At 34.5% G+C, this 15177-nt stretch overlaps 1 protein-coding gene across 9 annotated transcripts in view; it reads left to right on the forward strand.

Moving 5' to 3' along the window:
• Positions 1 to 15177, forward strand: part of Cdh18 (cadherin 18) — a 1002040-nt gene that overhangs the window by 742767 nt on the left and 244096 nt on the right. For all 9 annotated transcript variants that reach the window (XM_017591202.3, XM_017591201.3, XM_017591200.3 and 6 more), the window contains 1 exon segment: positions 9364 to 9658. In XM_017591202.3, coding sequence (XP_017446691.1) covers positions 9364 to 9658 — 295 coding nt within the window.

Consider the following 15177-nt stretch of genomic DNA (forward strand, 5'->3'; position numbering starts at 1 on the left):
CCAAACCAAATCCAAGAACACATCAAAATGTTCATTCATCATGATCAAGTAGGCTTCATCCCAGGGATGCAGGGATGGTTTCGTATACAGATTTGTTCCTTTATGATCAGGTTAGGTCCAAGTACAAGAAGGTTGGCTACCACCTCTACATTGCACTACTGTACCCTTAGGGTGATTATGGCTGGCTGGTTACTGATGCGGTTCATAAGCATGGTAGACCAGTTGGTTACTTCCCTCTTTTAGAAACTACATCCCTCTATTGGATGTAGGGTTAGCGAAGATGTTTTCACAAACTGGTATCATAGTACCATCAGCCAAGGGGCATTTGTTGACATCAGTTTCACTTCAGCAAACCATGGGCTTTGTTTATGAAGTCCACCATGCTCTGAGCAATAGACATCTACTTTCTAGCTGTGGGCAGAGCACCAAAAGCTACAGCAATAAGCTTTACTGTTTCAGGAGTCTTATGAACAACAGAACAGCATGTATAGTTTTCTAGATAAATAGCTAATAGTTGTAATATAATTATTTATGAATATTTAAATCATACTTTATTTTAAAATAGTATTTTTTAACCATCAAAATTATTCATGCTGTAGAAAATAAGGGAATAGAATTTTGATTTTGCTCTCCATGAGAGTGAAACAAGCATGGCAAGACAGGCCACAGTTCCTATGATGATGTAAGACACACAACAGTGATGATTGATATGCTATCATGGAGTTCTACGAAAACTTCATGGAGCAGCTATTTATGTGCTCGACTCTGCAGTGTGTCTCTTCTCCCAGTTGACTCTAGAGCCTGGAAAATTGTTCATAAAAACCATTGCAGATAGCCATTCAAAATTAACTGAAATCGAAAGGAAATCTCTTAAATCCAAGCAGACAAAGAAAAAACACAGATTTAAATAATTAGTATTAACTTATTACCAATTTAGGAAACAATTCTTTCTGCTCTTATTTTAGGTTAGCATGAATGATGAACAAATGAAAACATAAGCAGAGATAACAAAACATGAGCTGATATATATTTGTAGTTCTGGACACATTTTATGCATTTCATTTGGAAAAGTGATCAGATTTAGTTTTTGAAAGGTCACTGGGGTTTGGATGAATGTCCTGACATGGGAAGGAGAACAACATAGTTAATGTAACAGCTGAAGGGATACTGACTATTCTAAGGAAACAAGTCAGAGGAATGAAGGAGTTCAAAGGTAACCTGTGAGATAGAGAAGGAGTAGATTTGTTGGATTTTCTAAAGAAGGGAGAATCAGAAAATAATTGTAAGGAATATAAGTAGAAAATCTGAGAGGTAAATCCACATCAAACATTTCAAACAATAATCTCAGTTAATGATGGAAATACTTAGAAAGCTCTGGTTATTTAATATTTCTCTAAGTCAAACACACACACACACACACACACACACACGAAAGGAAAAACTAAAAGAAAGGGAAACAGAATAAAATCAAGCTTTGAACTGAAATTTTGGATGTCCTTTTTATTTTTATTTTATGTAGCCTTCTCTCATAAATTACATTACAACCTCAGTTACTAGTTCCTCCTCTCCTCTCAGTTTCTCTCCCCACCTCCTTATCTGACTCACTGCTCCTCCTTTTCCGAAATGGGCAAGTCTCCCAAAGCTATCAACCAAACATTCCTTATCAAGTTGCTACAGTACTAAGCACCTCACCTCATACTAAGGCTGGAAGAGGCAACCCAGAATGAAAAGTTTCTCAAAAGCAGACAACATAGTTAGAGACAGTCCCCAATGCCACTATTAGGAGTCCCCAAAGAAGAGCAAGCTACACAACCTTAACTTATTTGCAAAGGTCCTAGGTCAGACCCATGTAGTCTCTGATTATTTGTTCAGATACTGTCAGCATTTTTAAGGCAACATTATTTGAATCAATAGGTTTTCTTTTGGTTTTCTTGACCTGTCTGTCTCCTACAATGCTTCATCTCCCTCTTCTAGGACTAAGAAAAGCATGCAATAACAGGTTTTGTAGAGTTTTAATTTCAGCATGCAGAATCATGAGAACCCATTTTGAGTTGAGTAATTCCTGCAAGGCTTGAACACTTAGGGAAGGTTCCCAAGGACATCCCTCTTGTCCTTTAGTATGCAATGTCTACCCATCTTTGTAATTCCCTTATCCTAAATCCCCATGTAAACAACAACTAGATTTTTGAAAATTCCTCTTTTGTGCCTTTGTTTTGATTTGCTTAATCTAGTTCTTAGATTCTCCACTTGTTAAAGTCTGTTATATAATAACTATTGTTGATATGATTGGTGATAATAGAGCTATTTGTGTCCAGTGAAATAAATGATTCAAAAAGATGAATGCCTAATTCAGTGCTGAGAAATTTAAAAAAATAAAATTCAGTACCTTGAACCTTTTTAAGGAAGAGAAGCAAGGCTGGGGATTGGGATTCTTCTTCCACTGTCTGGAAAACTTTTCCAAAGCGAAAGAAAGCTTTACTGTATGATTCCCTGGGTAACATTTTCCAAACATGGATCTGTTGCTCCTTGTTTTCTAACAATAAAAACTAAGCCCCTACCCAAAGACTATACATGGACTGACCCTGGACTCTGACCTCATAGGTAGCAATGCATATCCTAGTAAGAGCACCAGTGGAAAGGGAAGCCCTGGGTCCTGCTAAGACTGAACCCCCAGTGAACTAGACTGGTGGGGGGAGGGCGGCAATGGGGGGAGGGTTGGGAGGGGAACACCCATAAGGAAGGGGAGGGGGGAGGGGGATGTTTGCCCGGATACCGGGAAAGGGAATAACACTTGAAATGTATATAAGAAATACTCAAGTTAATAAAAAAAATATAGAAATAAACAAAAAAAAAACTCATCAAGACACAGAACTCTTGAATTCGCACTGGTGTGTTGCCTTGTATATATTAAGATATAATTAGGTTTTCCTTCTTTTATATTGAATTTATATTATTAATTGTTATTATATGAGATGTGTTAATTCAGGTCAGTTCCATCACTATGCATGGAAAGAAAAATGACAGGGATTTCACTAGAGATGAGAGAGAGAGAGAGAGAGAGAGAGAGAGAGAGAGAGAGAGAGAGAGAGAGAATATGAGTCATGTTTTAGAAAATCTAAGAAATCCAGGAAAGAGTAAATTAATAAATACTGAGTAGAAATACCTGGGATATTTGTTTAAAAAACTGGGAACTTAACATAGACCTTAGCAACAATGGCTCCAAAAAGTTCAAACACTCATGCATCATTAAGTAAGAACCAATCTAAGCAAGTGGGATGAGGAAAAACTTTGATCAAATTTTGCAGTGCAAGCTTCAGAACTCAACCCATTCTTTGTCCAATATTCTTAGACCATTGATAACATCTTCTAATCTTATTTCTGTACTCCTTATTTCTGTACTTATTACTTTTGTGATGATAACTTTTGTGTTCATAAAACAAAATGTATCAAATCTTTATTGTAAACTCCAGATTCTATATAGGAATATCTTCTTTCTATCTCTCTGAGACCTCACATGGTGACAGTTCATGTCCAGGTGTCTCAGAATCTCTCAAAATTTCTGCAACTTATTTAATCCTTCCATTAATCACTTATAAGTTCATTTTTTTGTTAATTATGGCCAAACATTATGTTTTGCTTCATCTTGCTTTCAATTTACAATACATGTTCCTTGTAGAAGTTTCATTTTTAGAATATATACATGGTAGGAATATGTAAAACCATTACTTAGTAATGCTACTTTACCATAGATGTTACTTTTACCAATTTTCTTCTTATTGTAGTGGCTTCTGCAATGACCTTTGCTGTCCTTCAATCTCCTTATCATCTGTTCATAGTTTGAAACCACAATGTCCTTTTTAAGCCTTCCTACTTCATGCACTTCCATATGGTGGCTGACATCTACATGAGGTCTTACCACATTGAGTCCCTCTGCTTTTCAGATCACACTAGCATCTTATCTTAGTAATCTCTTACTCATATTTCTAATGTGGTTCTTTCATTCTGTAAACTCCCGTCCCCCCAATAGATTTGAACTTGTTAACCATTATTTTCTCTCTGTGATGTGCTGAAACGGAATTCCTTAGTGTGCCTTTTCAGAATTCTAATTTGGACTCTTCCAAGCTCTACACAAACCCTCTAAAATTGATCACTTAAAATCATGAACAAATATTTCCAATAACGTCAAAACTACCTAGGTTCTAGGTAGTTCTTACTGAAATAAAAATGTTTGGGCAGAGTTTTCTTTTTTCCATTCCTATAGTATGAAGAAAAAATTCATTTAGGTTTTGTTGTTGTTGTGGTTGCGGTTGTTATTTTCAAGAGACCTCTCTTTGATTTTTGTGTGAGGCTTCATACACTTTCAAAACAGAAGGAACTGTAGAAATTTTCTCAGCTTTTTATATTGTGCTTTGTACTAACCATGCACAACTAGAAGGATGTTTCAATATTGCAGTCCTGAGACATTGACCACTTCAAACTGTGGAGAAATGAGGCTCCTCACAGAGCACATCAAGATCCCTAACTTGGAATTAAATGACTAATATTAAGCTTAATGTTGATTTTGGCTTCTTTCTCCTCCTATTCCTCATGTATTAGTCAACTTCTCCAGGAATAAATGTAATCCTGACAAAATCTAAATGATAGATTCTTATCAAGTTCTATATTATACTGATGTTTACAAACAAATTATTTATCCACACTTTCCAAATGCGGTCTAGTTTAGACTTAGTACATAAATACCTTGTTATTTGAATGTGAATAACATTTTTTAATAAATCATGAAAAAGTATTGAAAAAATTGAGGAATGGAGTTCTGTTTTTCACTTGGAAACTGGCTTCTATGTACCAAGCTATCGCTAATATTTAATTGTTTTTGCCACAATGTGAATTAGTTGTGGCAATATCAATGATTTGTTACTGTACATGCTTATACTTTAATTAAAATATAACATAAATTAATGGCTACATTTAATAATTATCTATAACAGAAATTGATATGATTTTTATATCTCTCACTGCTATACCAATATTTTTATCAAACTATAGCATTGGTTTGATGACAGATTGCTAACATTGAGTATCAGCACTTATTGCCTTCTTCCACTGAGATATAAAGATGATTGTTACACAAATGCTATATACAATACTATATTACATTTTTAACACTGTGTTTGACCTTTGTAATAGAGCTTGAAGTCCTAGCTCAAAGTAACTTTCAAAATTAATGACGTTACCACTGTGTCCTTAACCTTTTAAAATTATTCCTCTGTAAGGAATCCTATATTATCTTAGCTAGTAACTGTGTATTAGAGTGAAACCTGTAAATTTTTAGGTCATAATCCTATATGGTCTAGGGTACATAAATAGTTTTAGGGAGTGAATTCATGTGTGTCAGGTTAGCTTTAGGAGTGCCGTATGTCTGTATTTAATACCAACAAAAAAGATACTTTATGAATGCAATGCAAGACAGTTAATTGTTCATGTTACTTTCTTGGATGGCTACAATTTGGTTTTTCTTCTTTACCCTTCCTTTTTTGTCTGCTAAAGTGAAACTTGTTAGAAATGCCTTATTAGGTGTCCACCATACACACAAGGATGTTATCTGTTTCTGGTGGTACACAAGAATGACAATATAATTTCCACACAATTTCAGAAATCTAAAATTTATTCCCCCTTCTGCGTTTTATATAACCCTCTTATCAACCTTCTAACAGATGAATTGAGTGATGCAGTAAAAAAAAATTAGAGAAAGCACCAAAAGGTATCAATTTTATATTAAAAAATGAAACAGAGATACTCTCTTCAATTTACTGAACCAAAAATTGGCCCAAATTTAAATTCTCCAATTTTCATCTTGTGTTTTCCACTTGTGTGCAGTTGTTGAAAATACTCTCTGTGACCTGTCAATCATGGGTATCTGACCTGTCTATCTATGTTGGTTGTGTGTATGTCTGTGTTTATTTTGTATACTTTTAATAGCATATAAACATGGATTGTGAAAGCAATGAAAGAATTCCTTACAGAAATCTTTAACAACATTAGACAAAGAAAAAGGTCACTTTCCAAAGCCCAACATCCAGAGTAATAACACTTGAAGCTACACACAGATACTATTCACGTGTTACTTCAGATATTTTTGTCATGTCTTTTATTGAGGTTCCTTTCAACATATTGAAAACTTTTAGCAAATGACTACCATTACACACACACACACACACACACACACACAAACAGAGAGAGAGAGAGAGAGAGAGAGAGAGAGAGAGAGAGAGAGAGAGAGGGACAGAGGGACAGAGGGTCAGAGGGTCAGAGGGTCAGAGTGTCAGAGACAGGCAGACAGAGACAGACACATGCACATACACAGAGACAGATAGACAGACAGACAGACAGACAGACAGACAGACAGACAGACAGACAGACAGGGACAGAGGCAATCTTGTGTCAAGACATACAAGTCATTCTAGGTCTATGACAGGAAGACTACATAGACATAAAATTTATGCTTTTAACTTAAGTTGTAAAAGATAATTGCATGGGGATTCCAGCGACAACAAGGTTGTTTACATTGGTTTTCTCTTAAAAGCATATTAAACATTACCAAGATGAGTACACAATGAATATCAGATTCACTACAATATTCTCAAGGCATAGTTTTGACTTTGCTACAGGATCCAGCAAAATTTCAGTGACTGTGGAATCAAGACCTGCTTTAAGGAAAAATTATGTTAGAATTAATAGAACTAATTACCTTTATTTTCCATATGTTCTAGTTTAGTTTGAAATTTTTCTTGTAAATGAATACCATCTTAGTAGTTATTAAGCCAGTGGTCTAACTACAAATTGAATATTTAAAGTTTTCTTGCTCTACCATTAAACTTTTTAATTAATATCTGATGCAAATTAAAAGAATTCTATCGTCATTATAGTTTACAAAACTTCCTGTGTTTTATGTCTCACTGTTCACATAACACCCATCCTCTCTCCCTCTCTCTCTCTCTCTCTCTCTCTCTCTCTCTCTCTCTCTCTCTCTCTCTCTGTGTGTGTGTGTGTGTGTGTGTGTGTGTCATTTCTGTTCTCTTTGTTCTAATTCTCTCATACCTTCCTCCTTTTCTTATCTTTTGGTTCTAAAACCTAATAAACATGCTGTCATCACTCTTGGGTCTTAAAAATCCCTTCTTAAACAAAAATCCATAGAACAATGCATGTGCTTTTCTTAGAGTCAAATGTTAGGACAGAGTGAATTTAACAATCAAAATAATAAATGAAAAAGGATGGTTCAAGAAAAGGAAATCCTGAGTGGACCAATTTGCTTCTTCAGAAATAGGTATCATCAAAATTATATAAATTATTAATCAATGGACTAAATGCTAATGGAATAGTTTCCATAATTGCTATATGGAAATGATGGCTTCAAGATTCAATCAAGTTTGCTAAAAGATTTATCTTCATTATAAAATAATCACCACCATTATGTTAATACTCAGGCTAAGTATTATGAAAGTCTGATGCAAAAATCTCAATATATTTTGTAATATTTTGGTGTAACTATTAGTATCGTTATTCAATTTCATAAATATTTCTAAATTATCAATTATAAACTAGGTTCAAATTAATCATAACTTCTGAGACATATATGATGAGTGGTTTACTAATAATAAAATATTATGAATTTTGTACCAGATTTTTGCCTCAAAAGCTAAACTCATAAAATCTCTGTCATTTTCACTTCATCTTAGAAATCCTTTCATAACTTTGATTCTTTACTATGTTAGGCAGGGGTGGAGAATGACTTAGATTGCTATGTCAATGATTTTCACTGTCTACTTCATAAATGATAATTATTCTATGATGAAAAAATGATTTATTAAGACACAGGCAGAAACAAATAGGTACACTTCCATACAAACATGCACACAGGTCACTCTGCAGCCCTCTAGTAGAATATAGTCACTAATATTTGATAATGAATGGCAGTGGGAATCCTTGAACACGGTGTCTTCCAGAGTTGTTAATTTTTCAGTAATAGAAGATATCAAAATAAAAATTTTTGAAATGATTTTTTTGTGCTGAATATAAGTGCTTCCCATCAGGAACATACATGTTTCTTGCTTTATGTTGATGAAAAAGAAAATAATAATTGTGAATCAAATAACAATAAATACATTTGGGCCATTATCATTAACGCATAAAAGAAATCACCTTTCCTTACACCTTACCACTTTTTTCTATAATATAGTTTTCAAGTGTGTTTTAACATGTCAGATATTTTAAAACTAACCTTCATGATTTTACTTCACTGTGGAAAAAAAAAGTCAAGTTCTGTACAAATAAGGTTATATTTTTCACTGTTCCCGAGGTCAGAAATAAGCAAAAGGTGAGTACTTGAGGTTCATCAGTGAAATGTTCCCATACAGAGCATTCAACCCTGAGGTATGGGGATGAAGGTACAGCTCTTCAAAGATGTACAGTTTTGTTTTCACAAACGTACTTATCTTTTCTTACCTGCAAATCATTCAGTCATTTATCTTCTTTGTGGTTACATATTAGAGTAGATCTTTATTTTGAAGTATGTGCAGTGTATCATATTCAAATTAAAATAATTTAAGTCACTTAGATTTAAATGACCTAAATCCATTATGTGCTTTTTGTAATATCCATTTAGAGATTGTAGATTTAAAATCATATTTCTTAAAAGGATGTTTTCTGCTGAAGTATTATTTCTAAGTGGATATTGTATATTTTTTTCTTTTAGGAAATAAAGTTTTATTCATTTGTCAATATTATTACCTACTGCAATACTAACTATAATTTGCTGTAATATTTTCAAAACCATTAAGAAGAGAAAAATAACAACAAATTGTATAATTTTTAACTTGAATGTATGCTAAATGATATTATACTCTATATTCTACAAATTATGAAATTAGTACCTTGGTGATGGCATGTGTGTCACCAAGAAAGACTGATAACGAGTTTTAACTTCAGTTTCTCCCACTCAATTTTGCAAGATCCAATGATGAAAACAATGTTGAGTAATCTTCATAAGAATTTCCCCAGGCATGGAAAGCAATAGTGATGTAGTAGAATTACCTTCTTCCTTTTCTTCATAGTGTAATACCGATTCTTTCATATCGCATAGTGTGATATCAATGTCTTCATATTACATATTACATCTCAGAAAAATCAAGATACAATGTTCACTTAGTACCAGTTAGAGGAAACAATAAGAAATGAAATGGCTGCTGTGACTTTGACTTTCCAGTATAGAAAAAAAAACTAAAATTCTTTATTTCTTGAAAATATTCAGATTACATATGCCATCAGAATATATTCATACTGACTTCCTCCGTGTGTATTTTCTAGCTGCACTCCAACTCTGATAAAGGCGATGGCTCTGTCAAGTACATCCTTACTGGAGAAGGAGCTGGGACTATATTCATCATTGACGACACCACTGGTGACATCCACTCAACCAAAAGCCTGGACAGAGAGCAGAAGACTCACTATGTACTTCATGCCCAGGCTATTGACAGACGGACGAACAAGCCTCTGGAACCTGAGTCTGAGTTCATCATCAAAGTGCAAGACATCAATGACAATGCTCCGAAGTTCACAGACGGACCATACATCGTTACTGTGCCTGAAATGTCAGATATGGGTAAGGACATTATTTTTATAGTACAGAAACTCATTCACATTATCGGTAGCAAACATATCGTTTTAAAAAAAATTATTAGATATATTTCTTTACTTACATATCAAATGTTATTCCCCTTCCCGGTTTCCTGTCAGTAAGCTCCCTTTCCCTCCCATCCCTCACCCCCATACAAGTATTCCCCCTATATATCCTCCTTACTGTCCTCCTATTCCCCTGCATTTGGGTCCAACCTTGGCAGAACCAAGGGCTTCCCCTTCTATTGGTGCCCCAACAAGGCTATTCACTGCTACATATGCAGTTGGAGCCCTGGGTCAGTCCATGTATAGTCTTTCAGCAGTGGTTTAGTCCCTGGGAGCTCTGGTTGGTTGGCATTGTTGTTCTTATGGGGTTGCAAGCTCCTTCACTTCTTTCAATTCTTCCTCTAATTCCTCCCAAGGGGGAAGAATGTATTTTAATTTATTTTTTTTTAATTTGAGAAAGTCCTAAACTGTTATAATATTTTTATTGCAGTAAAACTTTCCCATTAATAATCCTTATGTTATTATTGAAAAAATTTCTTAATATGAATGTATAAGAATAGTTTGAAAATCTCAAGGTAAAAATCATAATTGGATATCATATGTAATTCTGATTTATAGGAATTTTTAGATTATATAATTTTTTTTAAAAATTATGAGTAATATGGACTCCTACACATTCAACAGGAATTGCCTTGAAGAAAAAATGCCTTGGTACTTCATGCTATATCCTTTATAATCACAATATATCCTTCTCAATTATAATAACATTAGCATTAGAAGCTATTTCTCATTAACCATTAAATTATTAATAGCATTTACATATTTATTTCAAAATATACAAAATCATGTTACTCATTTTGAGATTATTTTGAATGTGCAGACAGCATAAAGTACACATCCCAGCCTCTCAGTTTTAGGAAATAGACAAGGAATTAATCTAAGACTCACCTCAATGCATGGCTGTACTGTAATTGAAAACTCATTCAGTTCTCCAGTTTTTGAATTTGTGGTACACTTCCTTTACTCACTGATTTTTCATGGCTCATCTCTTTCTCTTTATTTTTATTGCACAGATCAATTTCCTGAAATTAATTAAAATAAAGTTAAATAGTCATATTTTTTTTGCTGTCTTTCTGGGACTCCACTTGTTTTCTGGAGACATTTTTGGAGTGTTAGTTTTTGCATTTCATTTAAATATATATGACAACTTTATACTGAATTAGAATATTGCAGTCACTGATCATGTCTGTCTGTGGATGTTCACATAAAGCTTCCTGACTGAAAGACGAGAACTTCTGTTCCCTTTTAGAATCGCAGCCCATTTTAAGTCTCCTGAGAGCCAGATAGCTCTTTAGCTGATGGACAAGGGGTAGAAATCAAGAGCAAGATGTTCTCAGTCAGCATCTCTAGGGAGTAAACAATTTCCCAACCTTTTCCCTGTGCACCAGAATTCAGGGAAAAGTGTTAGCAATTTCTTGGCAGATGCTTAGAATATATTCATGCTTATTAGTCTCTAAGGACATTTAGGGAAAAAATGGGTAAGAGCCTGTGAGCAAAAAGTTGAAAATAATTTCTCATTCCTTGCCAAAGGCCCATAGGCCAACATCACATTGCCTAAACCCCCATTATTTTATAAACATGACGTACTATTATACACCACCATTTGTAAGAAATTTGCTGGTTGCCTTCCAGTGTCTGGTAGAGGATAAAAGCAAAAATAAAGCCATAAGAGTCATATGGGATAACTCTAGATGCAATGCAAAGTCAACATCCGTCTAAGACAGTTTCCAATGGACAAAGGAAAACTGGAGATGTTTAGGGAATATAGCAGAGAGAGTGGGCAAGTAGTGTTATTATGTTTCTATTAAACATAAATTACAAAAAAATCCATATATGTCCTGAAATAATAAAATGTAAACTAATTAGGCTTGATTGCTTTCCTGTTTAAAAAACAAAAAATAACAAGATCTTAAGAAATAAGGTACAGTAAAAATGGTGTGTTTTGATATGCCACAGAAACAAGTTATATCCCCAAAAACAAAGAAGAAAATGTGCGTCAGGGAGGAAAAATGGTATTTTCCCATTTTGGGTGAGGAGAGGCATGATTTATAACCATCAGGGAAATTCAAATTTTGAGGAAACATTGATTGATTGAGGTTAGGAAAATATTGGTAATGTTCAAAGCCTGAAAAAAAATCAGAACTTTGATGGCTAACAGAGAAAAGGAGAAACTGGAAATTATTGAATGAAAAAAGGCAATGTAGAAACATCATAGTTAAAGCTGTGCAAAGCGTAGAAATAAAAATATTTTCAAGATATTTCCTAAAATTTGAAGTATTGGTTGAATGAGGAACAGCTTATGTATTCTTAAGTTTTCAGATAGACAGGAATGCCGTTGGAAGTGCAAAACCTTAACTTTTGAAAATAGCAAAATAACTAAGAGCATACTAGATCAATCCAAGCAAGGATATTTTTATGATAGTAACTTATTGGAGGCCAGATGCCAAATATTAGAAAATATACTTTATTATCTTTTTATAAGCAGGAGTTCATTATAATGATGAATGTGTGTGCATGTGTGTGTATATGAGAGAGAGAGAGAGAGAGAGAGAGATAATATGTGTGTTTGTCATCATCATAAAAACAATCCACATTGTACTTTGACTTTATGGAGGCTGATGTGAAAATTAGTGTGTGTCTCTGTGTGTGTAACTTTTATGCTATATATAACAATGGAAGACATAGGAAGATATAGAGCACAGATTGAGGGACTGGCCCAACTTGAACCTAGCCTATGGAAAAGAGCCAACCACTGAAGTTATTAATGATATCCCCCTAACCCTGCTAATAGGAGCTCATAGACTCAGATGCAGAGACCCACAGCCTAACATTAGGCAGAACTTGGGAATATTGTGGAAGAGTGCAAGGAAAGATGTAGGGAGATGGAGGGGGTCAAGGGCTTCACAAGAAGACCTACAGACTCAACTACCCTGATCCCATGGGGGCCTCACATAGACTGAATCACCAAACGAAGGGCATAGATGGGTTAGTACCTACGCATGCATGTGCACACACACACACACACACACACACACACACACACACACACACACACACAAGATGTGTAGCTTAGTTTTTATGTGGGTCCCCAAACAATTGGAGAGAGAGCTGTTTCTGACACTTTGCCTGATTTGGATCTCTTTCCTAAGCTGGGCTGCCTTGTTTGGCCTCAGTAGGAGAGGATGTACCCAGTCCTGTTGTGATTTGATAAGCCAGAACTGGCTGATACCCATGAGGGGTCTCTTCTTTTCTGAGGAGAATGGGAGGGGTAACAGGGGTAGTGGGATGTGAGGGTGGGACTGGTAAAAGAGAAAAGACAGGGCTGTGATCGGGATGTTAAGTAAATAAAGTTTGTTATTTGTAATAATTTCTAAGTGTATACTCTATTTTAGTAAAGAGTTTACTAGATTTAGTAAATATGGACCCTATTTTATTGCTTTCAATATGAAATATGAAAGCAATATATATGATATATGAATATATAACATATATTCATATGATATATGAATAAAATTTTCCTGGGTTTCCTAATAAACAGATTTGGAGAAAGAGAGCTAGGAAAAATAGAAGACAATCGTTCAACTACGATTGCAGAAATAAAATGCCAAATTACTGTAGACAAAGGAGCATCAAACAATAGCAGTAGGGATAGCTTGCTGCTTGCTGTCTCTGCAGATCATGGTTTATTGAAAGACAGTCATTCATTCATATGAAAAATATCTGTGATAATTTAAATATTAAATAGAAATATTTGAACTGTTGGGAGGCAGGCTATGCAGCTCTCAAACCTAAAGGATTGATTATTTTTAAAGTTTGTCGATTGCATTGTGAGAGATTCCAGGGAAAGAAACCTGATGGCGAACAGCTCGAGAATAATGCTGTAGTCTTGAGTATCAAAATCTCTGCTCGGTGAGCCAGAAAGTTCATTGCAAGCTGTGCGGCACTTCACAGAAGGGCAGCCTTCACTATAAACAAATGTCATCCTTCTGCCTTCCTGACACACGTTGCCAGTTATCTAACCACTGGAAAGCTTCCTCTCAGTGCTTGTGAAGTACCATTGAAATGTTAACTTGAGTTCAGGTCTCTCAATAGCCTGGTGCTGGCCAATTACACCAATGTTGCAACCCAGAAAGTCCCAGGGATCTGCCTGCTTCTCCTTTTCCAGGATAGGTATTGCAAACCCATGGCCTTGTTAAATTCATGTGCCTCTTAAAGAGAGAACTCAAGCCTTTGTGAGTTCTTCACCGCAGGCACTTCATTGACTGCATAGCTCCCAGCCATATAAATTAATATTTTAAAGATTTTAATGGGAACATGTAAGTTAAAACATTGAATCTAATGTTCAATCCAAAGAACTGTGTAGAATAATTCTCACTTCTGACTAGAAGCAGCGATGCTGCTCACCTTTAAGAATCTTAATTTGCTGTTGAAACATGAAACTCTAACTTCCTTTTTCTTTCTCTTACACACAGATTAATTATGATTTCAGATAATTTGCTGTGACTGAAATTTTTCTTTCTGCTTGAGTGCAGCTAGCAGCATATTTCACATATTCGAATCATGATTGTGATCAAAATTATTTGTACCCACGGAAGTTCTAATTAATATATTAATGGGATTTGCTCTTTTGGATATTGACTTTCTGCTCTGCAAAATATTGAGAATTCTTCATCACAAATTGGGCAAAAATGTGCCAGAGTCTGTGAGTATAGGTAGCCATGGCAACCGTGAGAATGATCAAACAGACAACTACAAGGAACACTTGTTAAACACTTGCTAAGTGTCAGCAGTTTCCTATGTTTACAATAATACTGTGTATTTGTCATAAATGTTATCACAGTGTCAACACGATGATTATTCTTGGTTTACAGGGTATAAAAATCAAATATAGAATGGCAGTATTTGTCAAAAATAACATGGTTATTAAGAAATGTATGAAAAGCTTTCTAAGTGAGGGATATCTTTAGGTCTTATTTTCCTATTTTAAAAAGAAAATTAAACAGTAAATTCATATTATTTATAGAACAATTCTTTTAGAAAAGTTCCAGAAGCATCATGATAGTAACATTAAAAAAAGATATTGGAGGACAAAGTTTAAGGAAATCTAGGTTTTGACTCATTATACCTAATTTATTAGTATTATATCCTATTGATTTATGAAATATTTGAAAAATAGTATATTTTCTGTTAAAAGATAAACTTAACCGAGGGATACAAAAAGAGAGAAAAATCTTCTATCTAATACTAATGCAGTCATATGGGGATATGATTTTGAAAAAATTTAATGTTATTATTATATGACACTAGACATATATATATACATATATATACATATATATGTACATATATATACATATATATATATGTTTGTGTGTGTGTGTGCTGAGTTGGGAAAAGAACTTTGGGTTATTATAAAATTCTTAATGAAGTAACAAAATA

This window comes from Rattus norvegicus, chromosome 2 (assembly GCF_036323735.1).
Source record: "Rattus norvegicus strain BN/NHsdMcwi chromosome 2, GRCr8, whole genome shotgun sequence".
NCBI classification, from domain to species: Eukaryota; Metazoa; Chordata; class Mammalia; order Rodentia; family Muridae; genus Rattus; species Rattus norvegicus.